This window comes from Chelmon rostratus, chromosome 2 (genome assembly GCF_017976325.1).
Source record: "Chelmon rostratus isolate fCheRos1 chromosome 2, fCheRos1.pri, whole genome shotgun sequence".
Lineage (NCBI taxonomy): Eukaryota > Metazoa > Chordata > Actinopteri > Chaetodontiformes > Chaetodontidae > Chelmon > Chelmon rostratus.
Window position 1 is genome coordinate 25,773,006 of NC_055659.1, and position 27,421 is coordinate 25,800,426.

Consider the following 27,421-nt stretch of genomic DNA (forward strand, 5'->3'; position numbering starts at 1 on the left):
TGTGAAGAGCGTTAAGACCTCCTTAACTCCTTCCTCGTCATCCACAATCAAGCTGTTTTAAAAATGTTTAGAGCTCAGATAAACAGGATAATCACAGCCACATTTTGCGTCCATTCACCATACACTATCTATTCTGAATAGGGTGTGGGGGTGTGAGGGGGGGGGGCAGGGGCTCAAATTATTTGCAGCAACTGTAAAAACAAAAGTTAAGATTGCATTTTAATTAACTTTTCGACTACAAACAAACAGGTTTTCGCCGGAGCCGGTCCCAGTGTCGGGTTTAAACAAACAAACTGCTCGGAGAAGTGAGTGGGCTCTCACCCCAACAATAACAGCTGAGCTGCAAGCTGGACGCTGTTTCCCACACTGGAGGCAGCAGCCACTGCAGGTGACCACCGCCCAGCACGCACACATGCATGCATGCATGCACACACACACACACACACACCATCATATTTTAGTAGCATGAACAAACTGCATTTCAGAAAATGTATTTGTGTTTTTATCCTACACTAAAAACAACCAATGATTTATTTTTAATAGTGGTAAATTTAAAATAATAATGATGCAGTTACATATTTTTGTTTTTTTGAAGGGGGAATTTCCGCAAACGCAAACATTAAAAAAAATATTCAGCTTCACAAAAAAGTTGCATTTTGACGTGTGACTCAATGTCCTGTCACTCTTTTTGACCTTTCAAGCCACACCTCCCAGGGCGTATTTCAGAGCCACAAGGCATTTCAGTTCTGAAACCTGGCTCGCAAACTCACGGTAACAGCTACTATCCTACACACCGCCGCTCGCTGCTTTCACCTTTCCTGGAAACGTCTTCCGAGCACTGTTGCGGTGAACTACATGCCCGTGATCTATGGTTTACCAGCTCTACACGGTTACGCAACGACGCACGTCTTCAGATGCATTATTTGAGTCAGTTGAGATTTAATTAAGATCACAGCCTCTAAAATCCCTTTCAAATGAAACCGTAGTCAAAAGACAATGGCTGACACATCCTCGTGCAGATTGTTTCTATTCTCTGCACACCAGCAACGCAAAGCTAATCCTTGTTTCAGTGACGGCAGACGAGAGGGCCACAAATAGTCTTGCTTCTTGACGCTCTTAATATTGTTGTGTTATGTGACTCGTATAAAGTATACAGCTAGTTAATAAAATGATATAAAAAAGATGTGCAGTGTCAGCACTAAGGTTTACATCATCAACTAAAAATCAGGATATGTCAACTTACACACAAGCAGAATAATCCGCACTTAATTTCTAGGAGCAACATGTCAAAAGCATCACATCCCTTATTGTTTTAAAACACACGGGTCGTGACAGAGACGAGTGGTGAAAAAGACCTGCTCCCATAAAACACTCTGCACCATGTAATCTCATCATTATCCTCCCATCTCAACCCTTTGAAACACATGGTATCTCAAGTGTAGAGTTAATCTACAATGTGAAATATGGGACGCACACACTCTGAGCAGTAATGACCCTTAAAAAAAGTAGAGAAAAAGACAGAAAGCCTTTTTCAAGTAAAAACATGTTTTAGTCGGGAAATCCAGGGTATAACAGCAGAGAGCAGCTGGTGGCTCACTATATCACTGCTAAACTATTCCCCCGTCTCTCCTCTCTGTCTTGCCTGCCTGCTCCAGTACAAAGCAGAGACCGTCCCTGTAAAGGATATCCCAGCGAGCCGCCAGGCTCTGGCGGCTACCCCCTGTGCCCCCCTCTCCGGGTACACGGCTAATATCTGGTTGCCTATGTCATGGTTTAGAAATGACAGGTGCTGGCAGCCCCTCGCCTTGACAGGCCACTGCACAAATAACGCCCCTGCCTGAAAGGGCTAATGCACTACTAATGAACAATAAATCAACTTTGATTACAAACTGTCAACCCAATCAGCTCGCACTCCAGCTCTCCCAAACTGCGAGTCTCGGCACAGCTGCACGGCATTACGGTGCACGCTGCCCTGTCTAGGCTTCGCTCTCCTCCTCCTCAACCATCTGATATTCCCCTCCACTGTTCTCCTCCATCTCTCCTTTCAGTAAGGCACCCACTTTCTTAGCACTGATGCAAGGGTGCTGAAACAGTGCACCCGAAAAAAAAGTTTGGGCGAAATTGTAAGTGCAAAGAGACAAAAAGAAAAGCAGCACTCCCAAAAAGTGACTGACAAGTGAGTCTTTTCTACAGTTGCATTACTTGAAGTGATTGCAATAAAAATACTTGAGATCATTAAACAAAGGAAAGTCAATAGCTGTCTTCTGTGTAAAACCTCAAAGCTTTCAAACAGGACTCAAAGTTGACAGCAGAAAAAATGGAAGAAAATGACCACAACTTTGCCTCCTAACTGCACAACACAATCCCTTTGTTGCAAGTCCAGACACACACAAACACACACACACACACACATATGCACGTACAAGCATTCACACACTCTAACTTTTCAGGAAGATACGAGCGATGACATTTGGAGTGACAGCGTGTCTCTAACGTGGTTTTGTGGTGACAGTGTCAAATATAGAGCCGTGCCAGCCTGTCTTAATTCACTGTGACACCATGAGGAGTGAGGATTAGTCCAGGCCACAGCCTGAGAGCAAGCCAGGTCTGACCAGCACTCATTAACCCAGACGAACAAATCATCACAAAACACACACGCAGCAAAGCCAATGTGTAAAAAAAAAAATAAAAAAATCGAATCAAATGCCTCACCTGGAAATATTCTAAACAACACAGCAATAATGTCATCACTTTCTGACAAAAACAACAATGTGAAAGAGAAGGCAAACCTGTCTCCTGTTTTTCCTAGAACTTTCCATAATTCAAACAGCGTACAGAACAGCACTGCATCCTGCTTAACTGGTTAGCTCACTATCAGCAAAGTACACAAAACTGAACAAACAGCATAACATGGAAGCCAGAAACTTACTGTAAATGGCTAGCTGTCTGTCACAGTAAATGACAAAGCAAAAGAAACTGTTGCTTGAGGTAAAAGTGAAATGCTGAAACAGCACAGAAGACACAAAAACAGAAGCTACCTATCTATACGGTCTTGTTTTGGAAGGCAATAAATTGTGATACAGTACATTAAATGTGCATGACACCTGCTCGCTGTGTCCCTCCTATCAGGACAAGACCGTAAACTGTCAGCATCTCAGCGGCAAAGTAAGCCCTGGATAACTGCTTCTGTCATAAACAAACTGCATGACAAAATTAACCAATTACAATGATAGAACATCAACGATAGACAGACAATAAGCCTCTATTTCTCTTTTTCCCCGGTCAAATTAAATTGTCAAGTTTTTTGCAGAAGAAAGCTGGCAAAATCACAGAAATCAATCATATTGACAAACCTGACAAACTCCATTTAGCTGGCAGGGTAAACAGAGTGCTGGGCCACGCGGTGTGGAGTGAAGCAGAGCGGAGAGCCGAGCGGAGAGGGAAGGGGAGAGAGAGAGAGAGAGAGAGGGAGAGAGAGAGTGTGTGAGTCAGTGAGAGAGAGAGATAGAGAGAGAGAGAGAGAGAGAGAGAGAGGGAGAGGTAGAGGCAACCGGGCTGGTAGGCAGGGAGGCTGGGAACGAGCGCTGCTGTGCTGTGGAGTCTCCAACCTTCCTCGGGATACAGACAGATTGCACGCGCAAGGTTGCTCCCTGGCTGACAAGATACAAAACTATCCAATCAACCACGCCCTTCTCCACCAATCACAACCAGCCCTCTAAACATAATCAATTCAAATGGGGCCACACAATAGGGAGCCGCGGGCTGGGCTGCAGGTGAAACCGTGCCTTTGTGTGGGGGCCCCTTTAAAAAAAAAAAAAAAGAAAAGAAAAAAAAAAAAAGGCACAGTTGACGGCTGTTAACCCTTTGACCCCTGCTGGGACTCCGGCCGTGCTATTGAAACAATGGGAGCCTAAAGAAAAGAGGCCCTTTAATTAAACAACAGATAAGTAAACACAGCTATCCAGCGGAAAGAAAGAAAGCTGGCCCCGCTATCAGCCCCTTTATTGTTCTGCTAAATGGAATTGTTTACAGCGCCGGAACAAAGACACAACTCATTTCACATGCTGAAAACAACAAATGCACAAACAATTCAGGCGCTTTGTAGTTATTTGGACTTTTTCTTCCTTTTCAAATTTCCCAAGCTGAGACAATAACACATGTATTTTCTTTGAGAGTAAAATAATGCATTTATGAGAACAGTTTGTTTCGCCTTGTATTTCCTCCGCTAATGTCAATGTGTGCTCTTGCACCAGAGCACGCAACTAGTCGCAATGTGACAAGTTTGTGTGTGTTTGATCATAAAATCAACCGCAGCAGCATAAACTTTTTCCCAGTTATGCTACAATTTGGCCTGAGACAACCTAAAACCACTTACATTAATAGCTAACATTACACCAGCTACTAAGCAATCCATCCAACTCCATCCCAATGAGAGCAATTAGCTGTCATAATATCATCACACTCTTTAACACCCATGTGCACTCGGTAAGGGGGGAAGACAGAGGAGGAAAACAGGACTCTGCCACCTACTGGAGATCCGACTGAATTCACCAGGAGACAGAGAGAAGGCAGGATGAGAAGCATGGCTCCTGGCAATATGCAGTAAATGTATATATTCTAACCTTCTAGCTGAACAAACGACACCTTAAGTAGTATTCGTCTGAGGACAACTGGAAGCATATTTCATTCAATAGACATAAAAACAGAAAGCAATGCAATGAGCTGTTAATCAGACCTACTTTAAGTAATAGCAAAATCACAGGTTCACTAACTTGTGCAACCCACTTAACAAAGAATTAGCAGAAAGGCATGAGGCAAGATTAACACCTCACTTTGTAAATTATCATGACAATAAACACAGCGCTGAATAACAGAGCTCTAAAACACAGCTCATATCAACAGCTATAAACCCTTGGCCAAGGATGAAGGAATGTTCATGGGATGCATTCCAGTCCGCAAACACACTGGTAAAATAAACAGAGCGCCTGCATAACAAGCCACTGCTCTCATCTGCTAATAACTAACAATGAGCTCTGCTAAGCTGGCCTGACCTATATAAATTATTGACTGGGACACCTCAAGTGTCAAAAGTGACAATTCCAATACATATCATAGTGAATAATTAAGTGGAAGAGAGGGATGCTTTTATTTTCTATCTGACACCCTCAAGATGGCTCACACAAAAAGACAGTGACATGCAGGCATGTGCTTACAACTGCATGCACGCACTCAACACGCACACAAACACACACACACACACACACACACACACACACATGCACAAAGTGGTTTAGGCTATGGCCACACTCTTCTCCCCCGGCACTCTCCCAGGGGTGGCATGTCGGCGTATTCTCAATAAAACACCTTCTTAGCAGTAATAGGCCACTGTTCTCATTTCAACGCTCCCAAAGGCCTCATGATAAATTTAGCAGACACACAGTTCAAGCTTCTCCTCTCACACACCGTCTTTCTAATCCATTGCCTCTGTGCCTATGCCATGTAAAATAATTACACATATGTGTCGATGTGATACACACACTATATAGATTTTTTTTTTCGCCGTGCACAGAGAAACATCAATATCCTTGAGCCTTGAACCGACGTCCCCTGTGATAGTTTACAGAGAGTACTAAGCGATTGTGTTCATGACGGAGTGGATGACATTATAAAATACTCCCATTTCCTGCTTGAGTTAGAGTGAAAGTATGAGTTAATGTCTGGCCCGGCCCGGGCTCTGCCCCGCTCGGCCCTGGCTAAAGATAACGCCTGGGCTCCAATTACAAAGCCTTCCCAAAACACTAACACAGCCAGTGAATAAGCTGCACCGGCATGCCAACCTGTGTCTTACTGCTACTACAGAGAGAGAAGGAGAGGAGTGGAGGGGAAGCGGAGGAAAATACAAAACTATACTCATTCCTTTTCTTGAAAGGCTCTGGTGACCTGGACCATTGTCATGAGAAAACAAACACAGTCTGTTTCCCTGTGTGGGTGTAAAGTAAATCATTGTTTACTGATGGCGGGAGTCAGCAGGGCAGGTGTGGGACCTATATAAATAACAGCTGCTCTATATAATATCGCCAAGGCAACAAAAATACCTTTTAGCTCCACAACAGTACCATAACGTGAGATCTTTCTATTATTTCTTGCTATTATTTCGACAGAGTCCCCTATCAAAGTCAGAAGAGACACAAAGCTTTTCATTACAGAAATAATTCTCACACTTGCTTTTTCCAAGCCACAGCGAAACATTTCAGGAAGATCCTACATTTGATTGTGGTGACCCACTCACTGCACAGTGCAGAAAGTCATTTCTGCAGCAGTGAAACAGCAGCACAGAAACCCGTTCCATTTTTAACTGATTAATACACCAAAGTTTAACACACTTTCATTTAACTTGAATTTAAATCTCATTCAAACTACATTTACTTCATGCTTCATGTTTATTTTTCTGTTCCCCTGTTCTCAACTCGAGCGACTTGTGTTTCATTATTTCAGTACGGTGGAGTTTTACTTGTTGTTGGTGCTGCGGTTTAAAAAGTCCTGTAAAAATAAAGTGTATTTCCACTGTAATGACATGACAATGAACTCTTTTAACATCTGCAACCCACCGATACTCCCTCTGATACTTGGAATAAGTCATATTTAGAGTGAATGAGGTTATCACCCGAAGCAGAATGGAGTTACAGTAAGTCACGCCTGAGTCACCGTGTTCCTCCTGGTCTATTATATATGGGTTTGGTTATTTACTTTTAATTTCAGTATTCAGGAACACATTGTTTAGTCAGCACATGTGAAGTCTGTATTTGCAAAATATTTCCTGAGGTGATATGCCAGCCAGTGTATAACGGAGCTTGTGTTTCAGCGCGTACCGTCTAGTGTGGTTTTTCACTTAGTCAAAACAAGAACACATTTGGGTTTGAGCAACATCGATTTTAAGGAGGTGGGGGAATTTCTGCCTCGTCTTGTTTGGTGATTGATTCATCTTTGATTTAAGATCGGAAACTATATTAATACACAGAAACTGTATTTCAATAAGCACTAACACTTGTTCTGTGTGGGCTGTGTAGATAAAAATAACTTGACTACTAAATTTGATGCCACAAGAGTGTATTTATCACATTCCAATGCATGGGCTTTGACATGCAGACACAAATATATGAGATTTACCATTAAAATGACACTAATTCTAGTCGAGTACAAGCAAGCTTGTCCGTGGGTGGCTCTCGTCATCACTTTTTGAGGAGGACTCTCAGTGTCGGACGCACAGTAAGCCTACAGCACCGCTAACCATCATGATGAACTGTTTAGTTAACCTTTTCTGTGGCGTTATTAAACAGTATTTGTTAGCCTGTCCCGTTTCCAACACTAACCGTTAAAACTCCTCAGGAACAATCACGGAGGTAACAGTAATAGATGAGCTCTCTTAATATGAATTTCTTTTAACTAATCAGGCAAAATTAAAATGCAGCGGCAAACTAATGATGCTTTGGCTTGAAGCTTTCTGCAGATTGGGTGTAGCTACATGGATGACTAGGCTGAGCACCGTGATGGTTTACTGTACAATATCCAACACAAACATAAAATACAACTCTAAACTATGTCCTCATGTAGCTGAAGGCCCTTCTCTCTCTGGAGCTCTCTCTCATGCTGTCTGAGCGAGACAATATTGCTCTTTCCGGCTCCAAACCGAAGGGGAAAATGGAAACTGAGAATCGCCAAGCTGTCAAAAGTGTGCGACGACACCCAAAAGGAAGCTGCATTGTGAGCTGATGCTGACTTGACTGCACCTTGCATAGCTGTTAGTGTTTATTAATGCTATGGTTGACTGTGCATCCATCCATCCTTCCACCCCGCCGCAAAGGGCGTGTGAATCACTCCAAACAACACACGCTTGACATCAAGATATAGTGCCAGAGGATGACACAAAGATACAACAAATTTTAGGGGGAAGTGTGTATCTGGGTGGATGACTGAGTGAGGTGGAGGGTTGAGAGGGTTCACTGCTTGAAGGGAAACATCAGGCCTAAAATGAAAAGAGGGTCCTGAAAATGGTAAGTGGCTCCCAGCGCTGTGACTGGAGTCAATTCGACAGTCATCGCCTTGGCTGGGAGAGAGCTCCGAACACAGCAGCCCCCCCCAGTCTCTGCTTGGCTGCGTGGAAATGGGACAGATGACTTCATTCTGACAGGATTATCCCAAAACCTGGTTCTAATCTATACAGTACACATAATACATTTTTACAATATGACAAGGAAAACAAGCAGCGAAAGAGACGGCCTGATCCCGGGGTTCCACGCGAGCACCGGCCTCGATGTCGTGTTGATCATTCCTGACAGATTGTATCACCTCAAAGCAACGCACGCGTCAAAATGAGATTTCATTACAGCATCACCTTGAGACGTTTTTTACACAAAGAGATGATCTCCTTCTAAGCATCACGCACAGAACTGATGAATTATGGGATTTTACTGTTGGAGACACTTTGCAGACTGATAGGGGAGCTCTTCTGAATGACATTTCTCCAAAGTATGCATGGCAACAGCACACGCTGGAGGTAAAGAAGCGAAGACAGCAAAAAATGTCACGACTACCCCAGAGCCACTCGAGCCAGCCGATTAGCTTAGCTACACTCAAAGACGAGATACGGGGAAAAAGCTAGCCTGGCTTTGTCCAAGGGTGCCTGGCAACTCACTAGGCTAGCTGTTCGCCCCTTTTTCCAGTCTTTGAGCTAAGCTAAGCTAAGTGGCTAATGGTGGTGGCTACATATTTACCGTACAGACATGAGAGTGGTATTGATCTAACTCTGGGCTAGGAAGTGAACAAGCACAAAAATGTCAAACATTCCTTTGAGTATGAAAACACTTTTGCCCGAACAGTCTGTGACAAGGTACGAGCTGTGAACACATGTGTTGGTCGTGGTTACGTCCACACCCTCTGTGAATTATCTCCTGCTCAACCTGCAGAGATTTGAACTTTAATAGACTGGCTAATCTTGGCAAGCTTAAAGCAGTCATTAAGTGAATCAATTAGAAACTGGCAATGCTTTGATTTGGTTCAGCGTTTTGAGAGAGTGCCACCACTCCGTCTGTCTCTCTATGTTCAGCTTTTTTTTTTTTTTTTTTTTTTTTTACTTTTCTTCCTGCCAGTATTATTTTCTCATCTAAAATTCTTCCAGTAGATTTTAGCTGAATATGAACACACTCCCGTTCTCTTGGCCAGGCTTCCCTTGTGTAGACTGAATCTTGATCTTGCAGCAACTAACCCGGAACATTAATCCAGTCAAGTGCTCACCGTCACCTCGCCAGTGGGCTACCACCGCCGCGCCACTTTGGGCCACTGGCCGACTGGGGTGCGGGAACATTTCGAATTGCTGCCTCGGATCGCCCCGCAGCACTGGCTGAGCTCCAGCTGACAGGCTTCGGCCTAGTGTTCTAATGACTTACAGATTGGAGCGCTGTGGTATACATGTGTCAGGACAATGCCATGGGCCTACTGCAAAAACAGTAGGAGAGGGAGAGAAAGAGAGCCGGCGGCTTCTCCCCGTCCTGTCAGACAGAGGCTTGGCCCCTGGATTGTGTCACATCACGCTTCCCCCCAACAGACCGCAAATGAAGGATGTGAAGAGCAAACGTGGGGAGGAGGGGCAACGGAGGGGCTCTCTACAACTTAAAAGGCTTTCATCCTGTAAACTGAAAAGACATTATCTTTTGACCTGGAGATGCCCTCTGTGAGGCTGTACACTATGGTGTGAAAACACAGAGAGAGAGAGAGACAGAGAGAGACAAGAAAAAAGGAAAGGACAAGTCAGAAGTGTTCATTGTGGCTTCAACTGGGAATATTATAGATAAGAAAACTGGTTTTGAAACATCAGTAATTTCTCTGTTTCTGAAGAATAACAAGCGATGCACCTTTGACATCATAAAAATGTTCAATGCAACATTTATCAGAGAATACGGAATGGTGTTTCTCATGTATCTCATCACGTAATTACAATAAATATGAACAAAACAATGAAAGCTGTTGATGATGAGATGTTCTTTTAGCCTCAGATTCTTTGCAAAGACGCTCTTCACTTGAAGATGAAACATGAAAGCTCTCAATAGTGAGTAACGTGATGTTATCGTTTCCCTTTACACTTCTCTATAAGCACACTATTTCGGCTCTGAGTCACAAGTAAAAACTGCCTTAAAATCTACATACATGTGTTCAGCATATCTTTGCTTTCCCACATTATCCACCTGCCTCTCCGCAAACTGGCCATTCATGAATTCTCATTACAATGATCGTAGACGTACTGCAGACAGAAGCCAGTCAATGTCATTCAAGCAGCGTCCACACAGGGAACTTCAGCTGGCCGCCAGCCATTCCTCACACTGTACCAGTGACATGAATAATGAAGGCCAATCTCAGGCACAATCCTGGATGGGAAACAAGCATAATCTGGGCATTACACTGATAGCACAGACACCATGTTGACACAACATCTTCAGCCCAGCTGAATGCCACATAATCCCCTGTAGGAGGTGGATGCCTACCTAGGATCTCTTGCAATGAGGTGTAGTTAACCAGCCGGGCTCGTGAGCAACGCCACAAACGAGCTTCAATTTCCCCCTCCTCCCACCTTGGTGCTGCTGGACTATCAGTGAGGGTCCGACAGTGTTGTTCCTAATTACCTATTTCTCCACTCCTGATCCTGCGGCTGGCATAATTAGTTACCTGGGGCTGCAATCCAATTTGAAGTGATGACAAGAAAGTGATCCATGAAAAAGTAATAAGTTAAATCCAATTTCAGCCTGCCTCTAATTAAATGCACATGGAACTAATGAGTCAAACCCTACCATTTCACTGATAATGGTAATTAGCGGGGTGGGAGTTGCCGGCTCTCGTCGTTGTGCCACTGTAGGTGTGAAGCGCAGAAAGGTAAAAGCGGCATGGATTCTTTTAATCACACGTGTCATTCTGTCAATGTAATTTACCGGCTTTTTGACCAGTCAAGTATGTTTAGCTGCTTCCCAGCCTGCGAAGCAGCTGTTTGTATATCTAGTCTGATTAAAGCGCCTCTAGGCTGCTGAGTATACAGTGGAAGCATCTTCATCCAGAGGCAGGGGTGGGGGGGGTGGGGGGCACCCCTGTTGGAGCTATAAAACCAAAGAGCCATTTAATGCTGATCAAGGATTCTGAGGCTTGTTTGACTCATATTTTTTTTCCCTTTACTACTCTATGCCGCTCATTTTTTTCAGATCTTCTGTATATACCGTGCTTCATTATTTTTGACTTGAATGAGAATGAATTGGAAAGTGAGTCACATCTCCAAATGAGTAAAAGTCTCTCCGCACATCTCCTCGTGCCTAATGGGAAGACCGCTGAGATGAATGGAGCCTCGTCCGCAGATCAGGTGCTTTTATGGGGTGTCAGCTTACTACACAGCCTCATAATTGTTGGATCATGTCTTTTGATGACCCAGTCCAGCTCAACAGATAATCATTATCCAGGCTGTATGATGGAGATAGTGAATGTTCTGTGTGAAGGGGGCTCCTCTAAGCACGGGTTTGTTCTTAAAAGAGGAAGCGAGATGAGACTCGTTACCGTTACCCTCTGGTGTTTCACAAAATGTGTTTGTGAGAGAGAGACGGTGTGAGAAGAAAGGAAGGAAAAAAATCAAGAGAAATCTCACTACCAGAAAACCATGAGAAAAAAAAAACCCAACAAAAACAAATGTAATACATCCCTACACAGAGCGGCACACTGATGTTTATGTATGAAAGCTTGACTTTAAACTGTGTGTGCGTGCATGCGTGTGTGTGTGTCTGTGTGTGTGTGTGGTTGGGGTGTGTTTAATTAGCAGAATATGTAATTCAGAGATAAACAAACACTTGTCTGGACCTGTGGCTTTTTCATAATGGCAGTTTCAACCCAGGAAAATGTAACATACAACATTAGAGAGCAGGCAATTTACGGCGTTAGTTAGATACTACAGCAGGCCTGTGCTCTCTTCACAAGAACTGGGCAGGAGAGGGGAGGGGAGGGGAAGCGGGGGAAAGGGCCCGACTCTCTTTTCAATAGCTGAGTGACAGCTTGGCCAAGCTCTCTGTATACATTAATAAATTAGAATTTTAATTTTGTCTTTGTCTGCAGGAGATGGTCTAGTACTTCACTATGTACCAACAACTGGCTGTACGCTGGAATCTGCCGTTGTGGTCCCCTCTGTTGACCTCTGCAGCACAATTCCCTGCCAGCCTGTGGAAACTGTTTAGTTTGATCCTTTCAACTTATTTGAATCCTGACAAATATGCACACAACTGAAAGGTCATCACAGTCATATTTCATCCTCTGGAGCTATTCCGAAGACATCTGCACAACAAAGAGGCTTTTTCACAACCTGACATTAGACCTAGCTGCTACAATAGCTCATTAAAAAGGGCCCCCAATGGGATAGTAAGGGTATTAAATATTATATATATACACACATAGAGAACAGGGCCTCCGTATTAATTACCAAATATGCCCTGAAGTCGTTTGCAATTTCACACCGGCACAAACAACCGCTTCTTGTTCAAACAAAGATATACATCTCTGAGGCTGCTGATCTGAAATTAACGTAAATATTGCATCAGATACGCAGCAGCCTTCATATTAAAAGCAGAACAAGATGAAAAATAAAAAAAGCTTGTTTTTTCTTTGCATCACAAAGGCAGTCCAAATCGCTGTCCTACCTCTCCCCACCCTCACACTTTCCCACCCCTCACTTGTCTTTCTCCAGTCCACCACCTCTATCACCCACCCCGCTCATGGGCTGCTCTATAGCACCTCCTGCTGCTGGTGGTAGGGACCTGCCTCCTCTTTTATTTCTGCTGCGTGTGTGTGTGCAGAGCAGTGATGAAAGGCAAACAGGGAAAGCGTGGAGTTTCCTCTGTTTGACCCGACTCACTGATCTGTGGGAGGAATGAAGCTCTCTCACTTCCCCCTTTTCTTCTCCCTTGTTTCCACACTTTCTCCTGCCTTTACACAGGCTGTACACCTCCTAAACCAGATACAGTCAACAGAAAAGGCCTTTCCACCGTAGATGTCGGCATCACCCGCACATGCTGATGTGTGTTAGTGCACTGGGATGATTCTGGCACTACTGGATGAGCTCATGTGATCTAAACTGGCCACACAGAGGCCTCCTCTGACATCTCAGCCTGTATATTTCATAACAGTGGCCATTTCTGCATACTGCTGCTTCTAATCTATGTCAAGACAAATGGTTGACTGCGTGTGTGTGTGTGTTTGTGAGTGTGCTGCTAAATCACACATAATGCGTGAGCACAGATAACTGCAAATGTTGCACTGCCAATTTTAATTTCCTGTTTGTGAACTTAGCCCAGCGCTGTTTCTCGCACACTATGTTCTAGAGAGAGTTGCAAAAGTTCACTTCATTTTTTTTTTTTACTGGATCGACCACAAAGTCAAATAACCGAGCCCTCTCATAATAGTGCTAATAAATAAGAGGGTGTCTGAAAATGACAACATATCCACGGTACCTGTAGGCTTTGCTGCTTGTCGTTGGCTTTGGGAGATTTGCGGCCAGTGTTTTGTTGAGACTGCAGTTGCTGCGACTGGGGCTGATGCTGCTGCTGCTGCTGCTGCTGGAGGAGTATCTGCCGGGCCACTTGGAGAGCCTAACAGAGAGAAATACATAGAAAGATTCAAAAAAAGTCCAACAGAAATGCTAGAAGTAGATATGCTTAAAGCCCCTTGAGAGCACTTTGATGCCTATTATCAGAGCAGATGTATCCCCTTACAACAATATCCCCTTGGCCTTCGCATAGATAACAAACAAACACTACAGACCATCTTTTCATACTCTCCCATTCAGTCATAAATCTAAGGCTGGCATAAACAATCCCTCCACAAACACACAGGGAACAATGATCACATGTCAAAACAAAGTCACAGACAGAAAGAGGACAAAAAAAAGCTCAAGTGCAGCCATCCAGAAGAAATATTTATCTGTTGATAAGTTGCACTTAGAGCAAACACAAATGTGTGTCACAAAGACACCAATCAGCGCTTTTGATCCTCCTTTAGCGCAGTCAAACTCCCCAAATAAAAGGCTTTATGGCTGCTTCAAATATCTGTTAAAGGACACGGCCTTCTCAGTGGAAAACAAAATACAGTGCAGTCACATGTTTATTGCTCCAGCTACTCCCTTTTCCCTTACGATAAATAATCAAACATGCCATCCAGAGCAAACAAAGCTGGAGAGAGCTGGGGGAAAAAAACACAGTGGTCTTGAAAACGGTCAGCGATACCAAGAAAAGCAAGCCTTGTGTTCCCACAGTGAGCTGGCCAGCCTCACACCTCCACCAGTAAACCATCTGGGTAAATAACTGGCCTCATTCTTTCCATGTTCCTCAGACGATTGCTCCCACAATTAAACAAACAGTCGGGGGCACATCCAAGCTCATCTCACAGAGGGACAATCTGTAAGCTCTCCAGTCAATTATTTGAGAAGTTCAGAAATTGTAAAAGTAAATGGTGGAATGTTTAACAAGAAGATAGTGAGAGAGAGACAGAGAGAGAGAGAGAGAGAGAGAGAGAGAGAGAGAGAGAGGGCACAGAAAAGGAGAAAAGTTAGCGAGTGATGTGTGAACAAGTGAGTGAAACCTATGAAAGACTGTGAAAGTAAGATATCTACAGGGAAAAGGCGAACAGAAAGCTCTGCGGACGGATGAAAAGATAGAAGTAGCTATGAGAACTGGTCTTAGTGCCAGTAAAGTCTGACAATACCTCAAGACAGAAAGGGGAGAGACAGTTAGGGGTTGGAGCGAACAGCTGTATGACGGTCTGTGTGTGGGTGTATGTGTTGACCCTCCCAAACACACGTCTGTCGGATGACATCATGAGGCATAAATACGACCACAGGCTACAAAGAGGCCACACTCCTGGCATTTCACCAAGCTTAACTTTAAAGTACATAAATTCTCCTTCTCTCCGTCCGTCTCTGTCTTTCTCTGAGCTCTTGTGCAAAGATAAATGATGCCAGAGCAACATATCTCATTCTGCATGCCTAATTGTCCTCTGCTTTGAAATTTGTGGAGGGGAACCCCCCCAGCAAGCAAGCACACTCATAAAGAAAGTGTATAAATTGAAACTAAGAACTACGTGAGCAAGATTCACTCCCACACATTGCAATATTTACACTTGAGACATTTAGCTTTTTCTCCAGAGCAACTAACAATCTGGTTGAAAAATCAGAAGCGTCACGGGGAGGGGGGTCGGAAAAATACAGATGCTAGGTAATACTGTGAGACCGTCTCTCACAGTCATTTTTCATCACATTATTTGTTAAAAGCAGACCAATATTTCAAAATAGTCAAAAAAAAAAAATGTTCCTGAAAGTCCATGACATTCAAAAAACCATTTTGCTTCATCAATTAAATAAAATGTATGAATTATTTTAAAATTCTATTATTGGGGCAAAATTCACCTGGATTTTCACAAGTAATTAAAAACAAAAAACAAACCTAAAATTAAAGCTAAATTGAGATATTTCAGCATCAAATCACCGTATCAAAGTTACCGAAGTTACCAGCTTTTAAGACAACGTACATAACAGTAATGTAATTTGGGTGAGGTAGGCGAGGTGAGGTGATTAGTTTGCACTGGCGGCTCTGACAATCTCTAAATGAACAAACAATAACGTGTTGAGTAATCAAAAACTTCAAATGACTAAAACAATGAAACACTGATAATTCATTAGGAAATTCAAACGAAAAAAAAAAAAAAAAAACTGTAAGGAAATCATTCACGACGCCCAAGGCGTGGTATTACGGGCACATTGAAGAGTAAACAAAGTTCGCTATTTTCTTTTCCGCTGTAACCGATGACACATGCAGTGAAATGTGCGTGCGGTGTGTTTGTGTGTGTGTGTGTGTGTGTGTGTATGCGCGCATGTGTGTGTGTGTATGGGTTTACAACCGAGGGTGTTGGAACAAAGACAGTTGAGTCAACAGTAATGGATGAAAAGATACATTTCTGGGAAGTCTTCCTTCACTGTCGTCTTCATATAAAGCGAAGACACACACACACACACACACACACACACACACACACACACACACACACACACACACACACACACACACACACACACACACACCAGACTGTAAACCTGCTCAATGATCACTTACCACATGTTGATAAAGAAACTGTGACGCTGCAATAATGTGCACTGTTAAAACAACGGGCTGTTAACAAGTACATTAATACTCTAACACTGTTGCGATATAAACATGTCTTTCTCAGAGTGAGCTTGTTTGCAGAGCATTAATCATGCTATCAAAAGACAGGTGTCCAGACGTGTATGTCAGTGTGTCTGCACTCAAAGTTTCACAAAATCTGTCTGTATACAGCGTTTGGTGAGAGGAAAGTTGCGTCACGTGGGATAATTATGGCTGAATTAAAGTAATGTGTAATGCGTTTGTCTTAAAGCGGACATGACACTCTCAACAATGATGGCATTTTGCAGCATCACATGAAAAATGAAATGAACACAGCCCGCTAATACTCACGTCAACAGCTTCATCAAATCATTCTTCCAATTAAAGTAAGGGCAATAATTATGCGATCATGCACTGGGAGACACAGCCAATGGTCGTCTCGACACACTCACACTGCTGCCTGACAGCACATGCCTGAGTGTGCTGGCCTGTAAATAAACATTTACTACGTGACTTTTGAAATCCAAAGATACGAGATTGGTAAATGCCGTTGTTCGTGTGGAAGATGAGAGAAAAAGTGTTGAGGATCTGCGTTGTGAGCTCTGCTCCACGTTCAGGAATGCTGCTTTCATGTTTGTATTTTTAAAAAAAGGCTGGCATGCCTTTGAGAGGCCTAATGCTGGGCTAAAATAACCTATTGTGAACTGTCACTGCGATGTTTACACAGCAACCACTCCTCTTTTTCAGAGCTCTCCCCCTCCTCCTCCTCCTCCTCCTCCTCCTCTGGAATTTATCTTCTTTTGATCTTCCATTCAAAGGTACTGGACGCTTGATAGACACGCAAGTGTACGAGTAGCTCCAGGCAAATGTGATAAACTGTAAACTGACGACAGGCACACGGCATCTGAAGCGCAGACAAAATGAGGAAACGGCATGTTGAGTAGGAGCTCCAAGAGGACAAATAATGATAACTACAGTAGGCTGCCCCATACTATACTGTACTGAACTACACAGTACATGAGGAAAAGTGTCCGCTGGAAAGAATCATACTTTTATTTTGTATTTATTATACTGTATAGTTTTTTAATGTGTAGCGATTAAGAAAGCCTGGCAAAAAAGCTGGATTTGTGATATGGTGTGTGTTGATTTATAAATTGGATTTGTGTAGGTTACATTAACTTGTGTGTGAGCATACAAGACTAGAATGGCTCTATTATAATCGCAAACTGAGGTTGTTTGGGAGGCAAGCTTGTTACTGGAATAAGAACCAAACTGCGGAGATACACGCCTACATCCACACTCAATACATACATTCACTGTTTGTGGGTCGACACGTACACAAATACACACACAAACACACACGCGCATGCACGTGCACACACACCATGGAGGGAGTAAACCCTCCAGGTGCTTTTGATTAGAAAACACCCTCCAGCACATGACAAAGGTTTTTATCAGCAACAAAGCCGGTGCAATTTGGTGTCCTTGTCATTTGCAGTCCTCTTTTATATTCCCCATTTCAAATGTGTTCAGAGTTCACACCCTCTTCCCCATGTTAACGCAACTTCCTCAATAAACAACAGGCGTTTTATCTGCAACTACTTTCACACCATATTAGTGAATAGAGGCAGGAGCGTCTCTTATGTCCCTGGGCTATCACGCTGTGATAAGGGAACTGCTAAGTACTGGATGTCTTTATGTGCAGTCTGCACATGTGGATTATTTACAGGCTTTGGGGTTTCCTGCTGCTAAAGCCAGCTCTGGGTGTCTTACAAATCCCAGCTCAGAGCATTGCCACACAGTCAAGTCTGCTCTCTGCTGAATCCCTCGCTGCACCTCTTTACCACTTTGACAAAAAAATGACATATTTCAGATGTCTTTTTTCCCCCCTCATTTTATGCAAGTGTACTGACCCGCGGTAATCAAAAACAGTACCAACAGGCCAAATCTAAGTGTGTGTAAAGGAAAGAGATCTGAGAGAATCACTCCAAGTGTGGCAGACACACACTACTCACATCACATTTACTAAATGACAGACAAATAGAAAGGGAATGTGATAGAAGGTCCAGAGGAAACAGAGATGATGTGGGTAAACGTTGAGGGGAAAATGTTCAAGGGGGATTCATAAAGGGTGTCTCCATCGGGAGTCAGACAGTGAGAAACGGGCCAGCGCTGTTTGTTCAGGCCCGTCAACAGAGAGACCTCTGTAGTTCTATAAACGTATGGCTCCTCTTGCCACAGCTGGTGAGGACCTTGAACGTGAAATGGTTTCAAGCAGATTGCTCCTAATTGCTAGAAGATGTGCAAGCAGGTGTAACCGGATCCCTGCGGCCACTCAGAGAGAAGGAGAAGGGACGAGATGCGGATCAGTTTGTGGGTTTCAGCACTCTGTGTATGTCTGTGTGTGTGTGTGCGTACACGCTTCAGTGTATTTACTCAGTGGCCACATTTCGCCAGCCTTTAATAGTCAGGAGAGCGTGGCTCAGAGAGAGCCAGCAACAACACGGCTAATAGGTTAGCTGTTAATGTAGTCCGGCTCTGAAGACACCGGGCCCTCTGGTCTCACTCGGCAGCCTCTGCGGGGCTTCGACACCGGCGGCCTAAATGTCAAGGTTATCTGCTTGACTTTCTGACTGATGGCACGTCTCAACTCACCTGACATTTATCACTTCTGCTGTTTCCTTTTTAAAGGCAAGGCCCTCTGCTCCTCAGTGGTAGCCTAACCAAGCCGAGAGGCCAGGCTCTTCTCCCACCAGCTCCTCCACAGAAGTCCCTGATATGTTAAGCTAATGTACCGTCCTTCCACGGGCAGCCCAGGAAAGCAAAGTTATACAATCGTTTCAGAAATTACATGGGCTGATGCAGCCAGTGGCAATGAAATCGGAAAAGCTGGAGGTAAAAGTGGTTCTATGTTAGGGAGGTGTTGACAATGCAAACATATAGCAATGGAATTCACTGGGAATACTTGTCATTTTAATTGAAATGCATACACTTTTTTATTTCTTTGGCGGGGGGCGATTTTTAAACATGTAAGCGGATAAGCAGCGAGGATCATGTCTATTTATATTAATTGCATTTTTTTCTTTCTTTTTTCCTCGGTAATACAGACGTTTATCTGCAATGCAAAGCAGGGAAAGTCTGGTTTCCCAGTAAGTATATAATTAATGCCATTTCCAAAAAGCCACTCCACATGGAAAACAGGCCCTGATGCTCAAACCTTGCGCATTACAGGGCCCTCGCAACAACACTCTCCAGTCTGTGTTTAGATTTCAAAACTAATTCATGTAGAATACATAAATAAATCAACGTTTTATACCCACTTCAAACCATTAGATTCCCTTCCTTCGCTGCACTTTTCAACTAATCTATTAATATTTATGACAACACTAAACATTTCAAATATCCAGGTTTAAACAATAAGGGCGCACATGCACTTACAACATGATGATGATGATGACAAAATCTTACTTAAAAACCCCATTTTGTTTGTCCAACACACCTCCCCCCTGCAACCCCCCTCTCTTCTCCCCATAACAGGTAATGCAGTGCCTTGACAAATGTTTTGGAGAAAAAAAAAAAGACTGTAAGAAAAACAATACGAAAGCAAAGTTATAAACTGGAGATAGAGGAGAGGGGGCTGTGAAGCAGGACTGATGATGGAGGGAGTGGAGTGGAGTGTGTGTGTGTGTGTGTGTGTGTGGGGGGGGGGCAGACAGATGGAGGAAGAGAATAAGAGTGTGAACCACAGAAGAGAGAGGTAAAAGGAAGATGGAAAGAGAGGGGGAAAGAGGAGAATGTAGCTGAGGGGAGGCGGAGGTTGCAGGAGGTGCAGAGGGGAGGGTAAACAGTGCCCCAACCAGGCGGTGCGGGTGCTCGGAGCCTGGTACAGAGGGGTCAACCCCCCCCTCAGCCCTCCCCACCAACCCGGCGAGGTCAGCCCAGCTATGCGGGCCTGACAGCTTCCGTTTGCTGTGTGCTCGGCGTTTGTTTGGATTCCCCAGCCTTGCTTAGCCAGCAGCTTAACAACAGATGGCTAAAGAAGGCCTCTATTCAGAGTGGTCTGGATCAGAAAATCACGCCAAGGAAAGTACACAGGCTGCAGACAAAACACACAGACACATCACAAGCACACACATGCAAATGACATGGATTGCCAAAGTTGCCCATGCTGCAAATGGGAGAACCGCAAATAAGGTTTTGCTTGCTGCAAACGCTTTCATTTCAACCACAAAAATGCATGAAAAACACACACAGGACACACGCAACGACATGCAAGCGAGCACAAGCACAAGCACACGCACATGTGCTGCGTTGTCTGATTATACCACACAACTTCCTGGGACAATTCAATAACTGAGCAGATCTGAGTGAAAGCATTTCCGTCCCCCGCCATTATTAGACGAATACTGTGTTTATTACAGCTTTAGTGCGGTGTAAACTCATAAACACCCTCCCAGAGTACAAGAGGAGCTGTCAACTAAATATTGTTTCTCTCACGAGTCGCTCTTCCACCTCAATTACGCCTTTCAACTTCATAGGCTCAGTATGATAAAGTGGCAGTAAAAATCATTCACATTAATACTCCATTGTGCATCTGCTGCTAAAGGTAATTAAAGAAGTAAATGACTCATAAGAATAGACATATTAGCTGCAGAATGAAAGGCAACTGGGCTGCCTCATGAAAATATGTACCATTAAGATACTGCATTTTCATATTGGGGTAATCAGCTCCACTAGCCTGATGCTGATTTAATCCACTCCAGTGGAAAGTCTATCAGCGCACAGCCGCGTGTCACTGTCTCGCTTATGTCTACCCGCCAAGAGCCAGTTATTCTACTTCACCATTGCCTGTGAATGGCTCTACTAAAGGAGGGAGGTCACACACAGGCAAATCAGTCGGAGAAGCAGTCAATGCTTAGGTGTCATTTAGAGGCAGATGGAGAGAAAGAGTGTGGAAAAAAAAGTATGGGAGTGAGAGGAGGATAAAATGAGCTAAGAAGAGTAAAAAAAAAAAAAAGAAGGCAAAAGCACAAACGATCTGGGAACAATGCAGTGGGCAGATCTCAGCAGCCCCTCTCTCCCTGACCTTAGCTTTTCGTTCTGAGCATATGATGCCTCGGGATGCCCACCACTGGATACGGCGATAAAATCCGTCAAGTTGATAAAGTGGGAGCAAAAGAGCAGAGGCATGCCAACTGTGCTGGGTACTTAGATGGACTGTTAGAAAACGCGCGCTCCTCCCGATTGCATCTTTGTTGGAAGTGTTGCATCACTTTGTAGCGGGGAGTGTTGTGCTTGGGAAAATGGGCGCTTCCAAAAGCCCAGCGTGAGACCTAGAATACTGTGAGCAGATTTTATCATGCGTGAATGATATTGTTTAGAATGGGAAGATCTGTCTGCCCTGGTCTCATAGACGGAGGACTCAACATTATTGATACACTCGAGACATCCGGGATACGACCAGTAAAACCCCTAATCTTCCAATTTAGTTGTAGTGAATATAGATGAATGTAGTCTACACACAGCTATAGAACAGTGCTCGAGGAGGGGCAGAGTGATCAGGCGGTTGCCACGGTCGTGGAGCGTCACAGTGCTCGGGGCCTGGACTGTGCTGTCAGCTGACCACTCTCCGGCCTCTGCACTGCAGGGCGTGTTGATTAACTCAGTGTGGATGAAAAAATAACTCATCTGGATGAATAATCCCACTAATAATCCCAGTAAAAGAGACAAGCCTGACACTGCCCAAAGCAAGTTTTTTTGACTGTCCCCTCGAAGATGGATTGGGAATGACATCTGTCCAAAGAGCAGACGAGTGTCCTCTCAAAGCATCCTGTTAATTTCATCAACACGCTGAACTAAAATCTCTTTTCTTGAAGTCAACAAGCTTTCGTTTTCTCGATCTTACATTTAGCAACTGAACTGTAGCCTTTATGGGGCTTTCTGTGCTTTTCGACTGTACGTCTTTTCCCACTGGTGCTCGCTGCCTTGAACTGTCCTGACCTGAGACCTAACACATCATGAGCTGCTGAGGAAGAATTCCCATTGTGTGTGTGTGTGTGTGTGTGTGTGTGTGTGTGTGTGTGTGTGAGTTCCTCCGAAGGAGAGGATTTTCTATAAATCACAGGCCAGTCCAATTGGCTATGGATTGAGTTGCAGCGGGGAGAGACAGCTCCCTGGGAATAGCAGTGTCTCTGTTGAAGTCATTCCAAGATAGGTAATATGATCCTATGCCGCCAGGAATAAAGGGAGGGAAGAGAAAAGGAGGGGGAAAAAATCGGATTGCTCCGGCCATAAAGAGGAGTAATCTCCAGCAGGGTCAGACACATCACCCGTCACACTGGACTGTAATGTATTATAGTCTCACAGGCAGATGATGTGACACATGGTGGGCCTCACTTTTTTGGTGGTTCAAGAACTGATTTTCTGGATATTTTTTCATCTTTTATTGACACAGTAGGAAGATGTGGAAGGTGATGGGGAAAACGCGCTCTGCATTTCTGGTACTGACTGAAAAAATGGGGTTTTCTGACCACCAGGATGAAGGGCAAGTGCCGCACAATGCAGCTGCCCTGCTGAGGTTCCTTTCGTGAACCTTGCCGAAAAGCAGTGATGGCGACTGAAGAATCCCACAGCCATAAACTGTGTGTTTGAGTAGGATGAGCTTAAACAACCTCAACTGAAAATCCAGATGAGCATCCTCCAAACACGCGATGCAAAATGTAACCAAACGGAAAGTTTATTTACTCTGTGCTGAGCGTTAATGTAGAATGATACCACCTGAGAAATGACACCTGCTTCACGTTACAGGCATTAAAATGATTCAACACAACAATAAATAGGGTTTGTATTTTGCAGTGAGGGCCTGTACTTGGGGCTAAGAGTGGCAAGTAATTTAGCCGACAGTACCGTTTTACATTACACAGACACCTAAAGCTGCAGCTGATTCACATTCAACTTGGAAAAAGTCTCCCGCTGCTGAAAAATGCCAACAAGGCATGCACCGATCATCACCAAATCTACGGCAAGTCATGTTTCTCTCAAGTAAACTAGCTGATTAGTGGACCTGACAATCACACATCAATGGTGAAGCCCTTTAGAGAGCACTACTACCCAGTCTGTGACAAACCAATTGGCGGCTGTTCAGAACAGAGCATTTGAACCAGGAAATAAATGTAATTAAGTTTAAGGAAGAGGACTGAAATGCTGAACATTTGGTGCCATTTCTAGGAGCCGACGGCAACGCCGCCAACAAAATTAACTCCCACTTAATGACAAATTCATGGTTTGGAGTTTTCTGTAGCTTTAAGGCAAAACTGATCTCCAGTTTTTTGAAGCACAGTCTACCCACCACTAAAGATAAAAACTCACCAACAGAAGTACTCGTAGTCATCTGGGACTTCAGATTAGATTGACCAATCACATTCATCGTTCACAATTCTGATGTGCAAATCCTCCTCCATTTGAGCCTTTTTCTGGAGTGTTTATGGACTAACAAGTCATGAAAAAAGTCCTTTGAGCGTAAGCTCTTCTCCAAACCACCTCAAGCTTAATTAACATGCGGAGTGCAGTGCGGTGACAGAATTGGCCGCCCTCAATCTGCCTGAGCCACCTTCAGCTTTAGGCGCTGAGACCTGCAGTCTGCAGGCTTCAATAAATGTCGCAGGAGAAGATGATCACAACTCAAATTAAGTTATGCACTAAGCTTGAAGGGCTTACATAAACATGTGATGGAAATATTAACAATATGTAACAACGACAATCTGAGGGAATAGACAGGGGAGGAAAAAAAAACAGGTCCTGATGCAACTTGAAAACCATTTAAAATAATGCAATTGGGTGAGTAATTTGCCCAGATGTTGAATTTTCATTGATGACTGAACATTGCATATATACAATAAATCACCACCCCCCTGTTTTTCAGAGAGAGGTACTTAGTAGCGGCTGGCGTGAATAAGAGGTAAAAGTAAAATGCAGGTGGCAGAAGTAGCCCAAACAACAAGCACTGCAGGAACCAAGGGCATGTGGGCTATAGAGCTGCTGGGGTGGTGGGTGGGGGGATGACAGACTGCTGTTCAACTCCATTAGCTGCTATGTGAGAGGGGTGCATCTAGCAGCACACGACCTGTGAAGAATCTTAGATCTCACTCTATCTTGGAATGGGGATTGCCGCATTAATTCTAGGAAACTGTAATCTCTCAAGCAAATCAAATTACTCTCATTAAGCGCAAGAAGAAAACTGCCTCTGTAATAAGTATGTATAAAAAGTATTTATTACCAATAATCACCTCTTTAATATGAGCTAGCTTACAACGGCTTTTATTTTTGCTGATTAAGTTTAAAAATGGGGAAACAAGGAAGGGCACATGCTCACGGACGCATATACATGCCATTCACACACACACACACAAACACACACACACTAATACACACCTCATGGAGTTTATGAGAGCGGTTGATACAGTGATTAAAGGGGAGGGTAGAGGGATACAGTGCTTGAGGGCCTTGGAGAGGACGTGTCTCACCTAGTCATAAAAACACACCTCTGTCTTTAAGCCAGCACCAGAATCACTCTCAGTGGGTTCACCTGGAGGTGAATCGCTAAAGAATTTACATGCAAAGTAGCACATGTCATCACCCCAGACAGTGCGCTTGCACACCTAGCGTTGCACCGTAACTTGGCACACGCGCGCTGACCGCCACATATTTGCAACGGTTTGCGAGGTTGACGGCCTGACCCAGGGCAGGTGCTCTATGAACAATGCTATTTCTGAAAGGCACACAGCTGCTGCAGACTTCTTCCCCCCACTGTTTCATTTGCATAGCTACATGCCCAACTATTCCATCAAGCAGCCAACAGTGTGTTAATGTTATGCATGTACGGTTTCAAACAGTAAATAAAGCTAAATAACTTTGTGGGAGGTGATGCCTTTGCTCTTCTTCCAGGATATGACATCATTACACAAAGCACAACCTGCCAGCTATAATTGCCCTGCTGGTAAATGGAAGAGACACAGATTTCCTCCAACCCCGTTTCTAGTATTTGATTCTTTGTTCACATAACCAATTAATTACATCTAAAAAAAACAAAAAAACACATCAGAAGTGCTGATAAAAAACGATTTGCCTCGACAAAATCAATTAGGACTGAGGGTCAGTGGGTCATTCATTTACTGGTTCAGCATAATTACCTGTTTTTCTTCCCCTCATTTACTTCTTTATTCATCTGGGACACCGATGTCCCCGCAAACCAAAAGAACACACTTTTTGTGATTATTCAAATTAAACACCGATTCCTGAGAGAAAACGTCTGTCAAACGAGAATGCGGCAAAAGCTAATATGCTCCAAAAACAAACTCCCCTGCAGCCAAATGAGGGAATTCTATTAGATGTCAGCCGACATACTGTAAATTTCAATCTGACTTGCTCAATCAGGTGATGAATAAATAAACAAATAAAACCACTGAATCGAATTAGAAATCACAATTTGATCTTGTGGAATATGAATTATGATGAAAAATATGCTGAAGCGCCCGCACCTATGCCTCCATCTGATATGAGTGCTTGGCAAGAGGACAGGTTACAGCAATACTGTTGCCCTGTGGCTACAAATCACTGCTGGTGCTTCTTTGACTGTCTATCAAAGAGGCCGCATCCACTCCTGTCTGTCCTGTCTGCTATGATTCATGCTGGGTAGAAACGGGAAGTGAGACAGAGAGGAGAAGGATCATGGCTGACTGGAGATGTTCTCTCGTTCTTTTAAAGAAAGCTGTAAAGACTATCTATAAACTGCGCTGTTCCTGTGTAAAGTAAAAGGTATTGGTCTTTTAACAGACAGGCACATTTATCATGTTTAACACATAAAAGCAGACTCAGTTAGTCCGCCTGCAGAATATCACATTAACACTTTGTAAACATCCACCCATAAAGATAATTATTTTGATTGCAAGACTCTTGTGAGGCTTTACTTCCCCTCCTCAACATCTGGTTAAAATATGGGGCAAGTGCTGGCTTCCTGGCTCCCGCTCAGGTGGTTAAAATAGACTGCACACATACACGTATAAATAAAGTGGTGGGTAACTTTCTTTTTTTTCCCCACTTCTAGTTTACTTTTTTTTTACGCTTGCTGGCGAGTCAGCGAAAAGGCAGGAGCTGCGGCTCCCCACAACGCACCTGCCAGGAAGTGATCCTTTTCTCTCCAGCCAAAGAGGCTGCTGGGATACGCCAGGACATGCAGCTGTAGCGTGAGCATTTAGCTTGATGCTCCAACAGGCAGGGCGATGCGGAGGCAGAGAGGCACACGCCACACATTTTCAGTCAGGAGTTATACAGCAAGCAAAGACCTGATGTAGAGCAAATGTGTCTTCGGGCGAAATGCTTTATTCAGGGAGGGATCATCACTTCACACACACACACACAAAAAAAAAAACATTTCAGAAACACTTTCTTGTATTTAAAATCCACTGATGTTGTTTTTTTTTCCCCCCTTGTGTTCCTGGTTGCGTAGTGGGCCAGACAGATGAGACGAGGCCTCAAGAGTAGCACAGAGCAGAGGAGACTGTGATAATTGACCAAGATGCTGGTACCACTGAGTCCCCCGTCCCCTCACCTCCAAATCCCAGCGGCCCCGTTTTCAATTTAACACAGGACTTGACCAGATTTCACTCATTGCAGGGCTAAGGCACATCTTTGACACTTTTACATTAGAAGCACAGCTTTCTGCTGATTAAAAACCTTCCCTCTGCCTCTCTCTTCCTCCCGCTGCATGGCGAGAGGTAATGTGAGAGGGGTGTCCATTTCCTGTGCCCCCCCCCTCCCCGATCCCTCTAAATCAACCACAAATAACTCACAGCCTCCTGCGCCTATCTTGATTTCACTCCAGAAGATAAGGACACCATTTATTGTTTTCATTGAGCTTGAGTGCTAAGACAGAGAGTACGAAATTGCTCTCAGATCGAGATAAATACGCCACAAATCGCTAATTCAATCCGTCCTCGATGCCGGCAATGTTTTGAAGAGAGGGCAATATCAAAAGATCGCGCCGTGAAACCGGAGTCTGGTGGCGCGGTACCAGCAAGAGACCTCATCAAATTGAGAAGAAAAGCGAACTGTAACTTGAGTTGGAATTCCCTTTGGAGAAGCAGAGCGCTGGTACAATGTGTCCATGTATTAAATATGGAATGTGCTTTTATGTGCATCCCTCAGAGCTGTGATGGGAA

The 27,421-nt window shown here is 43.9% G+C and overlaps 1 protein-coding gene across 6 annotated transcripts in view; it reads right to left on the reverse strand.

Annotated features, from left to right (window-relative positions):
• foxp1b (forkhead box P1b) overlaps window positions 1–27,421 on the reverse strand; it is a 148,784-nt gene that overhangs the window by 41,309 nt on the left and 80,054 nt on the right. For 5 of the 6 annotated variants that reach the window (XM_041962654.1, XM_041962681.1, XM_041962671.1 and 2 more), the window contains exon 6: window positions 13,524–13,661. In XM_041962654.1, the coding sequence (XP_041818588.1) occupies window positions 13,524–13,661 (138 nt within the window). Of the gene's footprint in view, window positions 1–3,353; window positions 3,457–13,523; window positions 13,662–27,421 lie in introns of those variants that run through there. The other variant, XM_041962689.1, reaches the window with a different exon arrangement.